General features: G+C 40.6%; 1 protein-coding gene across 4 annotated transcripts in view; it reads right to left on the bottom strand.

Annotated features, from left to right (window-relative positions):
* Positions 1 to 690: 690 nt before the first annotated feature.
* Positions 691 to 14,435, bottom strand: part of TRAF5 (TNF receptor associated factor 5) — a 30,235-nt gene continuing 16,490 nt past the window's right edge. For 3 of the 4 annotated variants that reach the window (XM_072409824.1, XM_072409825.1, XM_072409822.1), the window contains exons 3-11: positions 13,641 to 13,698; positions 12,582 to 12,683; positions 10,997 to 11,161; positions 9,793 to 9,870; positions 8,093 to 8,167; positions 7,512 to 7,604; positions 5,893 to 6,033; positions 4,825 to 4,993; positions 691 to 3,811 (exon numbers count right to left, since the gene is read on the bottom strand). In XM_072409824.1, the coding sequence (XP_072265925.1) occupies positions 3,231 to 3,811; positions 4,825 to 4,993; positions 5,893 to 6,033; positions 7,512 to 7,604; positions 8,093 to 8,167; positions 9,793 to 9,870; positions 10,997 to 11,161; positions 12,582 to 12,683; positions 13,641 to 13,698 (1,462 nt within the window). In that variant the 3' untranslated portion in view covers positions 691 to 3,230. The remainder of the gene's footprint in view (positions 3,812 to 4,824; positions 4,994 to 5,892; positions 6,034 to 7,511; positions 7,605 to 8,092; positions 8,168 to 9,792; positions 9,871 to 10,996; positions 11,162 to 12,581; positions 12,684 to 13,640; positions 13,699 to 14,435) is intronic. The other variant, XM_072409823.1, reaches the window with a different exon arrangement.

Here is a 14,435-nt window from a genome sequence, read left to right as displayed (position 1 = left end):
TGGGGGGAAGCCAAATAATCTGTTTTTGGAATGTGGGAGGAAACCCACACAAACATGGGGAGAACCTGCAAATTCCACGCAGATAGTGTGGTGGCCGAGATTCGAACTTGGGACCCAGCGCCGCAAAGGCCAGAGTGCTAACCACAGTGTGTGCAGTCATCTGCATTGAGTGTGCATCTTCTTTCTATGTTGGGTTCCTCCAGTAAGTCAGGTTAAAAAAAAATCATGTTCAACAACTAGGGAAATAAACATATCCCAGATATAAAAAACCCTGGTACAATTTGCTCCAACGGGAAAAAAAAACTGTAAAAGGGGAAAAAAAAGAGTGCTAATCTCACTGCTCATGCGTCGGATCGCCATCACTTTTCCCTCAGTGTTGGAAAATGCCCCTTCTGCACATACCTGGGATCGAGCCTGCGCAGAAAGAGCAGCCAGGAGCCAGGCTCTGCACTCCCATTCAGTCTTGATTGCTGCGGTAGAAAGGGTCCCCATGCCAGAAGCTGAAGAGCAATAAAGAACCAACAGTAGATCTAACCCTTTCCCAATCTCTTGTCTTTGATAGAGCAATTCTTCACTTCTTATCCCAAATTGATCACCAAGTATGGCAGGAAAAATACTCATCAATATTTACTGGCACATGCATTCTGCACCCCAGTCTTTTAATTCCAAAATGAAATGAATCCACAGACCTTGTTGTAAAATAAATATATTTCCAAAATTATATCAGTTCTTAAAAAATGGTTTATAGAATTTTGATCATTTCAAGATAATTTATCCAAAGTGTACCTGAAACAGAAATGTAATATATTGCAGCTTACCAGTCCTTAGATATGGTGGCCTTGAATTCCATTTGTGTTCCTGTGCTAGGGTGACAACGCTCACTGCTCCACCCTATGTGATAGGAGTAATGGTTGTCATACAGGATGGGCTTACTTTGCTCATCTCCTTTTATTTGAGGGTTGTGATGATCAGTAGTTTACACAAGAATGATAAGATTGCTTTTTAGTGCTTGGTAAAAATAAAACTGTAAGGCAGCCAACATATTTAAAGGGCTGGTAAGCTAGAATACGTTAGCTTTGTTTTTGGATGTAGATATCAATTATTTCATGGTCTTGACAGGTTAGAAGGAAACATTTAAGAAACAGGGAGGTTGTTGAGTAAGTGGGGAGAGTGGGTTATCTGAGCATTGAAATGTGCCAATATATTCTGATAAGTGCTTCAAAATGCATTGGAAGCTCTCATGAATTTTATATAAAATCACAATTTATAGCAATAGAAGCAAAGATATTTCCCCTCCTCTGCATTGGAGAATGCCATGAACAGGCCTGGATATCCTAACCTACATAGTTGCATAATAGGTTAGGTTGAAAAAAGACATAAGTCCATCAATTTCAACCACTAGGGAAATACACATATCCCAGATATAAAACCCTATAAGATATAGTTGATCCAGAGGAAGGCAAAAAAACCCCGGTACAATTTGCTCCAACAGCAGAATAAATTTCCTTCCTGATTCCAATCAGGGGCAAACAGATGTTCCCTGGATCAGCAGTATCTGTTATCTTTACCTTATCCTAATACCCAGTACCCAATAATTGGGGGTGGATGGTGAATGTTATAATTTGCTGATCAGATTGGGGAACTTCTCAGAGTGCCTGTGATCAGTTGCATTTAAAGTAGATTGTTGAGATATTTGGTAGAATTTTTCTCTTGGTGGCAAAGTACTTCCTGAACGCTCACTCCAGAGCTCTAGGTTAGCTGCGTAACAGCCACACCATGGGTATTTCACACTAAGGACAGAACTCATAGGACAAATTAAAGGTAACGATCGTTTGTAATTGTAGAAAGTCATTCTATATTTTCAGGTATGATACTTGATTTTTTTATGGGTGTAGACATTTTTGGTGCCAAAATGGTTTGCTTAACCTAACCATTATTATTAACTAGTCATATAGCGCCAACATATTTTGCAGTGCTTTACAAAGTTTAAAGTGTCACTAACTGTCCCCCAAAGGGGCTCACGATGTCCCTATCATAGTCATATATTTAGTCATATATATCATACAAGTCAGTCAAAGGCCAATTTTTGAGAGGAAGCTAATCAACCTAACTGCATGTGTATGGGATGGGAGAGGAAACCGGAGTACAAAACAGACACGGGGAATATACAAATTTCTTGCAGATATTGTCCCGGCCTGGGATTCGAACCTGGGACCTAGTGCTGCAAAGGCTAGAATGCTAACCATGCCACCTTATTGAGTACGAAATCACTTTGGAGAACCAAGTATACGTTTTTGCACTTGAAGGACGTTCTGATACGAACTTATAGTCAAGGCTTTAGCCAAAGCTTGTGCTTCCCTATCACATCTGGATAATAACACATTATCGTATAGGCTTCTCTTGTTCTTTTACTTCATCATTTTTGTAAAAACTTTATATAAAAGCATTTAGAGGCAGAATGTTGACTCTTTTTGTAGATATCTTTTGCTGTTCTTATAATTGAACAGTCCTCTTTAACAGTTGCTTTTGACATGTACTTGCACCCTTTGGAGCTTGTTTTCAAGACCACACAAATTTATAATAAATCATCTAAAATAAACCTCAGTATGCAGACTACTGAAATATATATACATAAAATTCAATACAAAAATATAGTAAGACCAGTTATTCTTTGGAAGGGCAGGCAAGTCTACTCAAGGTGATGTCTACAAAATCTTATATTATCTTACATGAATCAGTCCAGAGTAGCAGCAAAAAAAGTTTGAAACAACAGATAACTTTGATAAGAACTCATTTACTATCACTGATACTTCCCTTTACTGTACTCCAGGGCTCTAAAATTTACCTGGCAGAGCCTTTGGAAGGACCTGGTATGTTGCTATGGGGGAGCATGTGGCTCCCTTCACCTATTATTCAGTGCGTGGTGCCATTGGCACCAATGGTTAGGCCAGGAACACTTCAACCAGGGGCAAGGGCCGGTCATTGGCCCTGGGTAAGCTCTGATTGAACAGAACTTACACAGGGCTTTTGACACTGAATTCCTATGGATGGGAGGAAAAGTAGGCTAAGTATCAGTAGGATAGGTGGAGGGCTATCAAGAATATCATTCATTTTCCTAGGCAAAATAGCAGATTCATTTTCACCATACTATCTGTAAAAGCTAAATTAGTTCAGGATGTAATTCTGGCTCTTTTAAAGTTTTTTTAAATTCTCATTAAATTCCTTATGTCCTATAACTCTTCTAGATCAGTGAGATCCACAACAACCTTAATGAACAAGGTATCGTCTTTAATATAGCAGCCACTTTTCGGATTCTCCAACTGGTTGTGAGACACGAAGCGCGGACACCCGGAAGCAATGTTCATCTCACCTTCTGGTCTTTTAAAACTGCTGCTGTGGGGGTCAGCTTTAAAAACATCCATCATATGGTTCTTCTTCCCACTCTGGTCAAGAAGCATTAATGTGACTTTCTGCTTGAAAGGCCAAGAGAGAAGCGAGTCGAACTCCCCTTTCATGACGACAAAGTACAGTGATAAATAGTTTCCTCTGCCTGAACCATCGCCATTGAGGTAGGCCCGAGCACAGAGCCGGTAACCACAGCGGCTGGTGTAGAAGTGTTGGCTGAAGATGGAGACCGCGCGACCTTCCACCGCCTCCCTCTTCTTCTTCTCGTAGTCTGTGATTTTCCAGATCAGTTTGCCGTTGTAGCAGGTGCTTTCTAAAATTCTAAATCGTTCCTCGTTGCTGCTGAGCTGGGCTTTGTGGAGGTTAATTTGCATGTCGTGCTTGCTGAATTGGTTTTCCAGGTTGTCTGATCAATAAAGAAGAAAAAGGATTATCGTATTGGACAAAAGTCCATAAGGAGAACTTACAAGTGTTACCAGGATTCATTACTACTAACAGACTAAAGTCTAATCAATTTATTTTCTTTAGGGCCCAAGGCTCTCACTATGGTCCTGGATTTATTAAAGCTCTCCAACACTGGAGAACCTGGGTGATCCACATTTCTTAAAAATGATTTGCGATTAGAAGGCCAATGTTTTCAATGCTGGACCAAATCCAATTGATTACCCAGGTTCTCCAATGATAGGTTGACCCTGCGGCCATTAAGTTGTTTGAGGATACAGCCAGCTGCCATGTATTCAGTGAATACATAACAAGGCCGTTGCTATTTCCAGGATATAATCACAGACCTGCCATGTTTTTTCTACCTAGCTCCAGTTGGATGGAATAAGTTGGAGTCTGATAGGCTGAGTCACTCTTCAACTTTTTTGTATAATTTGGAAATTCTATGCTTCCTGGCTGGGGCAGACATAGGGAGGTACAAAATGTGCCACTTAATAAATGGCCCAGACCTTCTTCAGCCAATCCTCATGAGGGCCCTAAGTCAGTTATTCACAGGGGCCCACTGTTGGCTACATCCACCACTGGTTTCTGCTTTTTGTGTCCAAAAAGGAACGCCTTTGTGACTTTGGGAAAAACAGCCATCGTGACCTGCTTAGACCATGCATGTACCCACCAACCTTCTCTAACATCTATGTTGGCTTTCTTCCCATTCCCCCCAATTTTTCCCTCTTCTCATTGTTGATGATAACAAAAATTGAAATAAAAGGGGAGTTAGGACCTTTGTGTGTAAATCTGGAAAGTCAAGAATAATGTATAAATGATATGAGAGATTTATCCTTTCTAAACTTTTGGGTCTTCCTAACTCTTTAAAAGGAAACGGTTCTAATTAGAAGACTGAACTGACTATAAACTGTTCCATTTCTGTCCTCTCTGTAGATCATTCATGAAACATTTTCCCCAGGTCAAGTGGATACCTACCGATGCGTTCTTTGTAGCTCTCAATGGCGGTCACTTTGTGCTTGATACACTCAATGGCCTCAATTAATGGCTTCAAGTCATGGCGGCTCTGCTCTTCACTTATTAACTGCACTAACTGCATCACTTGGTCTTCCAACCAGGATGCCTTCTCCATGTAACTGGCCAAAGTCTAGTAAAGAAAAAGTAGCCGAAATTTGTTATAATGGTATGTACACATGTTCTGATTTTTACCTTATTCAACAAATATCTGAGCATTGGTTTCAGTAGCTAAGCAGTATATGAGTGTCCTCAGGTTTGTTGACCTTTTTAACATGGGCGAACTCTTGAAATACCTTTTAGGTCTTCGGGGAGCCCCTGCTATAATTACTATATCCACAGCTCACAATATATTAGTGTGGTGGTCAATGGGAAGAATGCCTCCTAAATTGCTGCCCATTGGGAAGAATGTCACCCTTACAAATAGCCAAAAATAGCATTGGTGTCATTTAAACTGACCTCAAACTGCTCATTGCTCAAGGAACCTCTAGCAACCTCTGGAAGATTCCTGGGGTTTAAACATTGGTTTAAAGTCTCAATCCTATGTACAGCATTTTTGCACATGTAACGTAAAAAAACATATTTTCTATGTTGAGCCAATTAAATTTATTAATGGTGCCATACATTTGGATGATAATCACAAGCCATGCTCCAGATTTTAAGCATTGCCTGCCAACGTTTTGACAGCTTGGCCACCTGGACCTTTAGAGATGCTCATAAAATCATAAACAGGTCAATATGGGGCACATGGGGTGGATTGGAACAATCTCCATCTGGTAGGTCCAGGGTGACCCCTATTAAGCTACGTCACTGTAATAGGAAATAGCTTGAAGGACTGTAGAGTAGAAATGCTATGAAAAATATCTGAATTTAGTAGTCTTTAAATGATTGGATTATAACAATCCAGTGATTTGGTTGGTTCCTTTAAGATTGTATGTATTTTATGTTCTGTCGTAGTTGAATTTTGGTTTCAATATACCATCAGCCAAAAAAAAAAAAAAGCCTCCCGGTGAAAGGCCTTTAGCTTCTCACCTGTGAACTGGAGATGTGAGTTCCATTGGTGCCCCCAAGCTGCCCAAATTGGCGACATTCCTTCTCGCACCATTTGACTGTGCTTGACAGCTCTTGAATTGTGCTCTCTTTTAGTTCCAGACTTTGCCACAGATCCTGCATCTTGTGAATGAACATGGAAGACCCAAATCAGAGATGATGCAAAAAACTTGCAGAACAAAAAAAAAAAAGGTCCAGAGGTATAAGAGGATTTTGCACCCAGTCCAGTTACTTATACTGAGACAGGTAATTATTTTATCTCCCCCACCCCACCATCCGAGGATATGTCTAATGTAAGTGTGTTTTTAAAGATTTTTTGGCCACCCACCATCATCTGAAGTCTGGGGCTCTTTGGGAAGAGATTCAGATTTACTGAAATTATATTGGAAGATGTGCAGGGGAAGCGGCTATCATCATTGTCACTGCTGATTCACAAACTTGCAGCTTGTCAATCAGCAATTGGCCACACCCAGCCCCTCCCACTACTTTCTTGATTGACAGCCTTGCTTCTGCTACTGAAACCCCTCCCACTAGAATCAGCAGTATCTAAAAGGGGAAGCGGGTGAGACATTAAAAAAGGGGTACCGTATTTTTCGGACCATTAGACGCTCCGGACTATAAGACGCACCAGGTTTTCCGCACGGGAAAACAAGAAAAAAAAAATTCATTTGATTTCCCCTGAGATCCAGCGTGCGGCACTTGTGCCCGCCCATGAAGGCGGCGCCGATCGGCATTCATCAAACCAATTGGCGCCGCCTTCGTGGGCGGGCACAAGTGCCGCACGCTGGAACACAGAGGAGGAACACAGACATTGGCTGCTATCTGCCTCTGTCTGTGTTCCTCCTCTGTGTTTCCCTGTCTTCCAGCGTGTGACACTTGTGCCCGCCCACGAAGGCGGCGCCAACTGATTTCATGAATGCCGATCGGCGCCGCCTTCATGGGCGGGCACAAGTGCCACACGCTGGAAGACAGGGAAACACAGAGGAGGAACACAGACAGAGGCAGATAGCAGCCTCCTACAGAGGAGGAACACAGACATTGGCTGCTATCTGCCTCTGTCTGTGTTCCTCCTCTGTGTTTCCCTGAGACCCAGCGTGCGGCACTTGTGCCCGCCCATGAAGGCGGCGCCGATCGGCATTCATCAAACCAATCGGCGCCGCCTTCGTGGGCGGGCACAAGTGCCGCACGCTGGGACACAGGAAGAGGACACTGGCTGCGGGGACCGGCGGGGATACAGGTAAGTAAAAAAATATGCATTCGGACCATAAGACGCACCCTGATTTTCCCCCCACTTTAGGGGGAAAAAAAGTGCGTCTTATGGTCCGAAAAATATGGTATTTGGCTCAGCCAGGGAAGATTTTTGTTTATTATATGAGACTTGTGCATCATGATGACATTTGGTACTTGTTTAGAGCTTCATACAGGAGCTTTTATTTGTCCTTTAAGGTGCTAACTTTTTTTTTCTTTTATAATCCCATACTGGACATGTAATTGTGTGTGTTATAGTCACATACTAGAAAAAAAAAAAAAACAAGGAAACTACTTCTGATCCTAAACATTTACTACCTGGAATACTCCTATTCACAGATATATGTGTTTACCTGCTTCTCAAGTTTTGTGTTTCTGTTCAGGACATAGAGCATGTGGTCTTTAAGAAAGGTCTCCTCATGCAGTTTTAGCTTTCCCCTTTTTACCTGCAAAGATATTAGGAAAGCATTGTAAGTTTTCTTGAAACGACCTGATCTTACTGCAAAACATTGCAATGTTTCTTGGCCTTGTGGGACCTCTTCATTAGGCATTAATATTATATTATAATATAGCATATTCATTATTATTATTATTCAATAATATTATATTATAGTATAGCATATTCAATATTATAAGTGTAAGATGCGCAAAAATGTAAAGATGACATCCACCAATCAGAAATGGAGAAAGTGTGGCCCCTCCCCGAAGGAGCAAGTGGATTACAGATCCACAGCACAAAGTAGCCTACACTATATACAGTCCGGCCTGTGCTTAGCACGAACCTATGTGATGATATTTACTTATTCATTAAATTTTTAAGAGTTTCTGATGCCAAGATGATGCCAGGGGTACAGTTTTTTTCTGGCATGTTTTATTTTAAATATGAATTTTAAATCCCTTTAAAACATAAATATTCATTGCTTCATCTGCTTACCTTTACATAGCAGCCATAATTCGAGAAAGGACAATCTACCTCGGCTTCAGGACAGAGGACAACATGCTCCTCCAGCTGGAAAACCAACAAATCTGCTTTTAATTATTGGAGTGGTAGCAATAGATATAAAGGGTAAATAAATAAATAAATATTATATATATATATATATATATATATATATATACACATAGATATACATACACACTGTGTGTCACGCTTGCAGAGACAGGGCCACTAGGGAGTACTACGGCTAGCACAGAAGTGGTGTGAGCCCTGAGAAGGGCCAAGGTGCAGAGACTAAGCAGTAACCAGGTCTTCTCCAGAGCCTCTAGTGGTGAGGATGTTGCGCTGCTGGTTACCGTCAGGTTGCAGTCCTTGTGCACACCAAGGTGGGCAGGAGGATACATGGTACCAAATTACAAGGCAGAAGAATTGTCAAGGAAGGCCGGGGTCAAGGAAGGCAGCAAGCAACAGTGGTCAGGTCACAAGCCAGAGGTCAAATAACAGGGATCCAGGAAATAGACACCAGTGACATAGGGGCCACTGCGAACACAGGGAACACATGAGACACTGGAGGCAACAGGAGGCACAGGTGACACAGGAATTACTACAAACAGAGAGGAACACTGGAACAGCACATGGGAATTGGCTGGGAACCAACAGAATGGGCAACAAGGGGTTAACACAGGAGCTGGACAGGGAAAGCACTGAATTAACCAACAGGTGTAGAGGAACTGCTCAGCAGAGCTAGGGGCTCTGCACTAGTGGAGACACATTGCCCGAAAGCCGAGTGCTTTGTCTGGGCTAGCTAAATAGCCAGGGATGGTTATTTCCTGATTGGCCGGCGGGATGGGTGAACTGATAAAGCTTGGGAGCGCAGGCATGTCCATAATCAGAACTGCCCGCATGCAAGGAAGGCACCTGCGCTTTAGTGAGGAGGAGGTGAGTGTGACATTGTGCATATATATTCTAATAGGTCTTATATGATGGGACAGATATGATAATGGATATTAACTGAGCTTCTTTAGACGCAAACTTGGCTAAAATAATATACTAATTATCACACAATATTCACCCAGGATTCACATTCCCCCCCCCCCCCCCCAATTAGAAAAATGTGAACAGTGGGTACAATCAAGTTTCTATTGTGTTTTAAAACTCAGTTTAGTCCATCAAAAGAAAAAAAGTGTTTCAAGTCTCCCAATGTGTTTTCTTTCTAAAGAGGTTACAACCTGAATATAAAAGGCCATTCCCTTCCAGCATGCAGTAGATAGTAGGATCCTTGTAGGTTTGGAAACAGGGGTTTGTCTGCATAGGCCTCACATGCTCCCTGTTGAGTTTAGACATATAACTCTGCAATAAAAGTTTAGTTTTCCAATTAGCTCTTAACTAATTAGAGAGCTCTAGTTCTGACCCAGCAGGGACTGTACAAGACCACTGCAGATAGACCACTGCTTTGAAAGCAGTGGTCCCTACAACATGCTGGCAGTTTTCTTGTTCTGGAACATTTTCGAAAATTTTGGATTTTCCTATCATTTTCTGTCTCAATGACAGTGGCCATCAGTACAAATACAGAGGGTGAATCTACCTATTAGGGAAATAGATAAATAACACTAAAAACTTGGAAGGGACATTTTCCTTCAACAATAAAAACCAAAACTATGCATACACTCCCAGAGAGTCCTCAGAAAATATATTACCTCTTCTCTTGAACAAGTATGGCTGCAGTTGTTAGGACATGGCACCGGGTACAACGGACAATATTTTTTAATGTGAACCTGAAACAGAAAAAAAAAAATATATTTTACTACTCCCACTTCTAGTCCAGCTACCATACTGGTTCCTGCTGCCACTATGGTGCCCTCTCTGGTCCTGCCACATATATGCCCCCCATATAGTGCTGTAATAGGATTGGTATGGTTATCTCTTCTCTTTCAAGTCATGAGGGTCTCTTCTGTTGAGCCGCTGCTTCCCATGTCACCTCTACAGTGTCCTCCACAGCCCACCATTGCTTGACGTCATTCTGCCCTGTTGCTGATTTTTTTACAGCTTGCTAAATTTAACATTTTGTATAGAATTTTTTGTCATTTTGTGACACCAGCAGGTGGAGTTTACCTTATTTTCACATTTTGTTAAAAGCTCTTCTTATCTACTTTGTATATTGTTAGCAGAGCCCAATAGCTCATGCTATACCTAAATAAGCTGGAAAGAGTGACTTTTCCCTCTTCCTCCTGCCTGTCAAGATGTTAAAGTTGAAGAGACAGTGTACAGACAAACAGCTCCTGCTGTGTTTTATCTTTACAAATCCCACAGTGCTCAGTGTATTCATACATGTACCCGGTATTACATGTTTACTTATAAAACAAAGATTTTAAACCAGTAGTGAAAACTCAGAAATATAATAAGCTCATGTAAAAGTGTAAAAAAACAAAAACAAAAAAAAACATACCCTATATAAACAAATTATTTTTCCTCAAAATGCCAAAAAAAATCTTGATTTAAGTTCAGGTCAAACCAGTAGATGGCGCTGTGTCCTTAAGTAAAGTGTGTAACAAACTCTTGCCATTGAAGATGAGACATGAGTTCATAACAGGACACAGCGCCATCTATTGGTGACCAACAATGATACACAAAAGATCATTTAGGAGCAAGTAACCCATCATAGGAAACTCAAAATAATTTAAATTGTAAAACAAGGGAAAAAAAAAAAAAAAAACAGACAGCCCATGTGATTTTACTTTTCTGCCCTTTAGATTCACACAGATGTCCTAACCTTTCCCCTTTTTTTTGCATAACAAAACATAAATAAAAAGGATAATTTCGCTGGAATTCAGCTTTTTATGAATTGTAAACTCCGATTAGATTTTCCTGCATGTAGTAATATACAGAACGTTCTTATATCACCTGTAGGTCAATGGACGCCATGCCTTTGCTGCAGTACTGGCACGTCTCGTCTCTCAGTTCACACTGTGTCAATAAATGGTTTTCCAGGTCTTTTCTGCAGACTTTATCATGACATCCTTTGTTGCTGCACAGAACCGTTTCATAGGAGCACTGAGCGAGATGATCCTGCCAGGGAATAACAATTCAATTATTGAGAAGGTTTTGTGGTCCAGCTCCATGGGATGTAAAGAAAATGGTTTCATGATATTGAATTTCCCAAATAATCTGCAAAGCGCATGCCTAGATTAGTTTTGTTCCGAGTTAGTTGGATTATTGCGAAAATTTCAAAATTAGCTTCATTTGACAAAATTTAGTCTTCGAAATCTATGTCTGGAACACATTTTTATTATAAGTGTCGATCTCAATAAGTCCACAAGAAGGTGCAAACGTTTGCAATAAAAAAGAGTTTCATCCCATTTACTAAAGTCAAATTCACTTTCCATATGAATGTCCAATATTCCCTTAGTAATTCATCCCCATTGAGCCCATGCAAGTATTCATTGTAAATGTATATATTTCACCATCAACTTAACGTAGTGGACTAATTGAGATTGACACCTGCATTATAAACTACAGGTAGTCCCCGAGTTAAGGACATCTGACATAGAGACGACTCTTAGATACGAACGGGACTTCCCTGCTCCCTAGTGTGCAGGACTATGGCTTGGAGGGGAGCGGTTTGCATGACTTGCAGAAGAAATCTTTTGCTAAACACAGCTGGGACTGAGCTCTTCTGCAACATCTTGTAACTCTTTAATGACTAAGAAACTCTGCAGTTGTTTCTTTTTGCATATCAAAGCACAGCTTGCTCCAGACGTTAATGAATGTCTAGGCCCCGAAAAGTGTTTTTTTTTGCTTTGTTTGTGATTAACTCACAGTGAGGATTTTATACAGTAACTGACACCATGCTGCCTAATATGTTGAGACACATATATGCATTTATTAAAATAATGTACCTGTTCCGACTTACATACAAATTCAACTTAAGAACAAACCTACAGTCCCTATCTCGTATGTAACACGGGGACTACCTGTATATATTCCCCGACAATCTCTTTTTTCACTTGGGGCATGATCAACATGTTCCCCTGACTCTCCCAGCAATTTAGGTAACATTCTATGGGGCTTTGCAATTAATTTAAAATGATGGAGGACACTTTTATTGTAAGTAGATTGAATGATCAACTTTTCTTAAATTAATAAGACAAAATTTGTTATTGTCAAGTTGGCCATATTTGCATTTGAATTGGTAATGTTGGCAAACAGCAAAGATGAACATGCAGGGAACGAAATATCTGAAGATTGTAAGCTCTTCGGGGCAGGGTCCTCTCCTCTTCCTGTGTCACTGTCTGTATTTGTCATTTGCAACCCCTATTTAATATACAGTGCTGCGTAATATGTTGGCGCTATATAAATCCTGTTTATTAATAATATTAATTGAATAATAAAAGCACAAACACGTATAATACATTTCAATGGATCTGTTTAATGCTTGTTAGGTTTTTCTTGCCCTACATAAAAAAAAAAAAAAAAAAAAATCCTCTACCTGGAATCTCCCAAGCGACACTTTTACATCACACTCGGGGGTATTTCTGCAGAAAACCAGTAAGTTCATGACTTCTCTCTTACAGCAATTGTCTTTAAATATCTGCAAAGGAAATGTGACAAAACAACATCAGTGTCTCGTGAGCTAACCCTTTTATATAATAATGTTTTTTTATACCTATTTTATTTTGAAGGGGAAGCCTGCAGCCTCTTGGGATACATAAGGTACACATCCCAGGTTGCATGCTGCTACTTCTGTACATGCCCAATCCCACGCATGCGCAGAAGGCAAAATATATCACACATGTGCAATGCACATTTTTGTACATTTACAGGAAGGCATGTCACTAGGTGACGTCAGCAGAAGACAGAGGTGACTGGTGTCCAGTCCGTGCTGGGAAGAAGAAGGAAGATGGGATGGCACCAGAACTAGTGGACTAGGATCAAAGGCTTTCCAACTCCAAAAAAGTATTTTTTTTAATGAATTGAAAGTAGATCTAAATTCTGCAAATATTCACTTGTCCTCCAGCAAAGGGATGTCCACAACCTCTTCAGTGCTGACATCTTCTTCAATGACCCCATCACACACCAACTATCACCTATCCATGTAAAGTGCTCAACGGTGACTAACAGTGCTAATCTCTTCCATCCCCGGCAGGAGTATGACAGTATAAGAAGTCTCTGATTCCCAGCTTGCATTCTTCTTCCATTGAAGTAAAACTGAACTTATTCGGCTTCAATACAATTGCTATGGAGCAAGCATTAGAATTGGCCCATAGGTCTTCCTAGGGGGCTCACAACCAAACAAACTCCTTGTACACGCTCTTATCATCTCCCGTCTGGACTACTGTAACATCCTTCTCGCTGGTATTCCACTAACCCGACTCTCTCCTCTACAATCTATTATGAATGCTGCATGTCTGTATTAGTCTGTCATTTGCATTCCCTATTTAATGTACAGCGCTGCGTAATATGTTGGCGCTATATAAATCCTGTTTAATAATAATTATTATTAATAATAATAATAATAATAATAATAAAAAGATAAAGACAGTCATACCTCATGAAGTTTAATGTCTTCATTGTCGATGGGACACTGGGATATGTTATAGCACTCACTGAAGGAGACAAAAAACAAAAACAAAATATATTAGTTTACATTCAGCGATCAGTCAAAGAATATTGTATACTGGGATTTTTCCAGAGGTTGCTGGGGGTTCCATGAACAATAAGAAGTTTTCCTGACATTGATAAACTTTTTTGCTATCTGTAAGGGAGATATTCTTCCCAATGACCAACAATGTAAGGGGAATTCTTCCCACTAACCACCAAGCTAATGTACTTTGACCTGTGGCTATAGGAGTTAAAGAAGGGGTCTCTAAGACCGGAAAGTTATGTCAAGGGTTCCTCCATGTAAAAGGTACAGAAAGGCTGCATTAGACAGTCATAAATAAATTGTATATGCTATACGGAGATCAACATACATGAGCTTTTGTATCAATAAATCATAAATAAATATTTTATTATAGATCAGATTTCACCAGTCTGATCCTATATCTGAACCTTTATTTTAGAAAAAAAAAAAGTGAAATATTTCAATTAGACGTAACCAGTTCTGGATCTCACAAACCATTCTGCTGTAAATACAATGAGGACGAGCCACTGCCATTCATGTGCTGAGACCTGGCCTGGCACGGGGCGCGGAATGGTCGATAGATGCCATTAACAGCAGAAGGAACTCAATGAAGAATCAACTTGACTGACTATAGCCTAGGCAGGCCAGAGGCAACGCTACGCATTGCTGCCACTGCTAACCAACAAGAACAACTCACTGGCAGAATCAGCAAGTATTTCT

This window comes from Pyxicephalus adspersus, chromosome 4, assembly GCF_032062135.1.
Source record: "Pyxicephalus adspersus chromosome 4, UCB_Pads_2.0, whole genome shotgun sequence".
NCBI classification, from domain to species: Eukaryota; Metazoa; Chordata; class Amphibia; order Anura; family Pyxicephalidae; genus Pyxicephalus; species Pyxicephalus adspersus.
The sequence above is the reverse complement of the archived record's forward strand: the minus strand, read 5'-3'. Positions and strand labels throughout refer to the sequence as shown.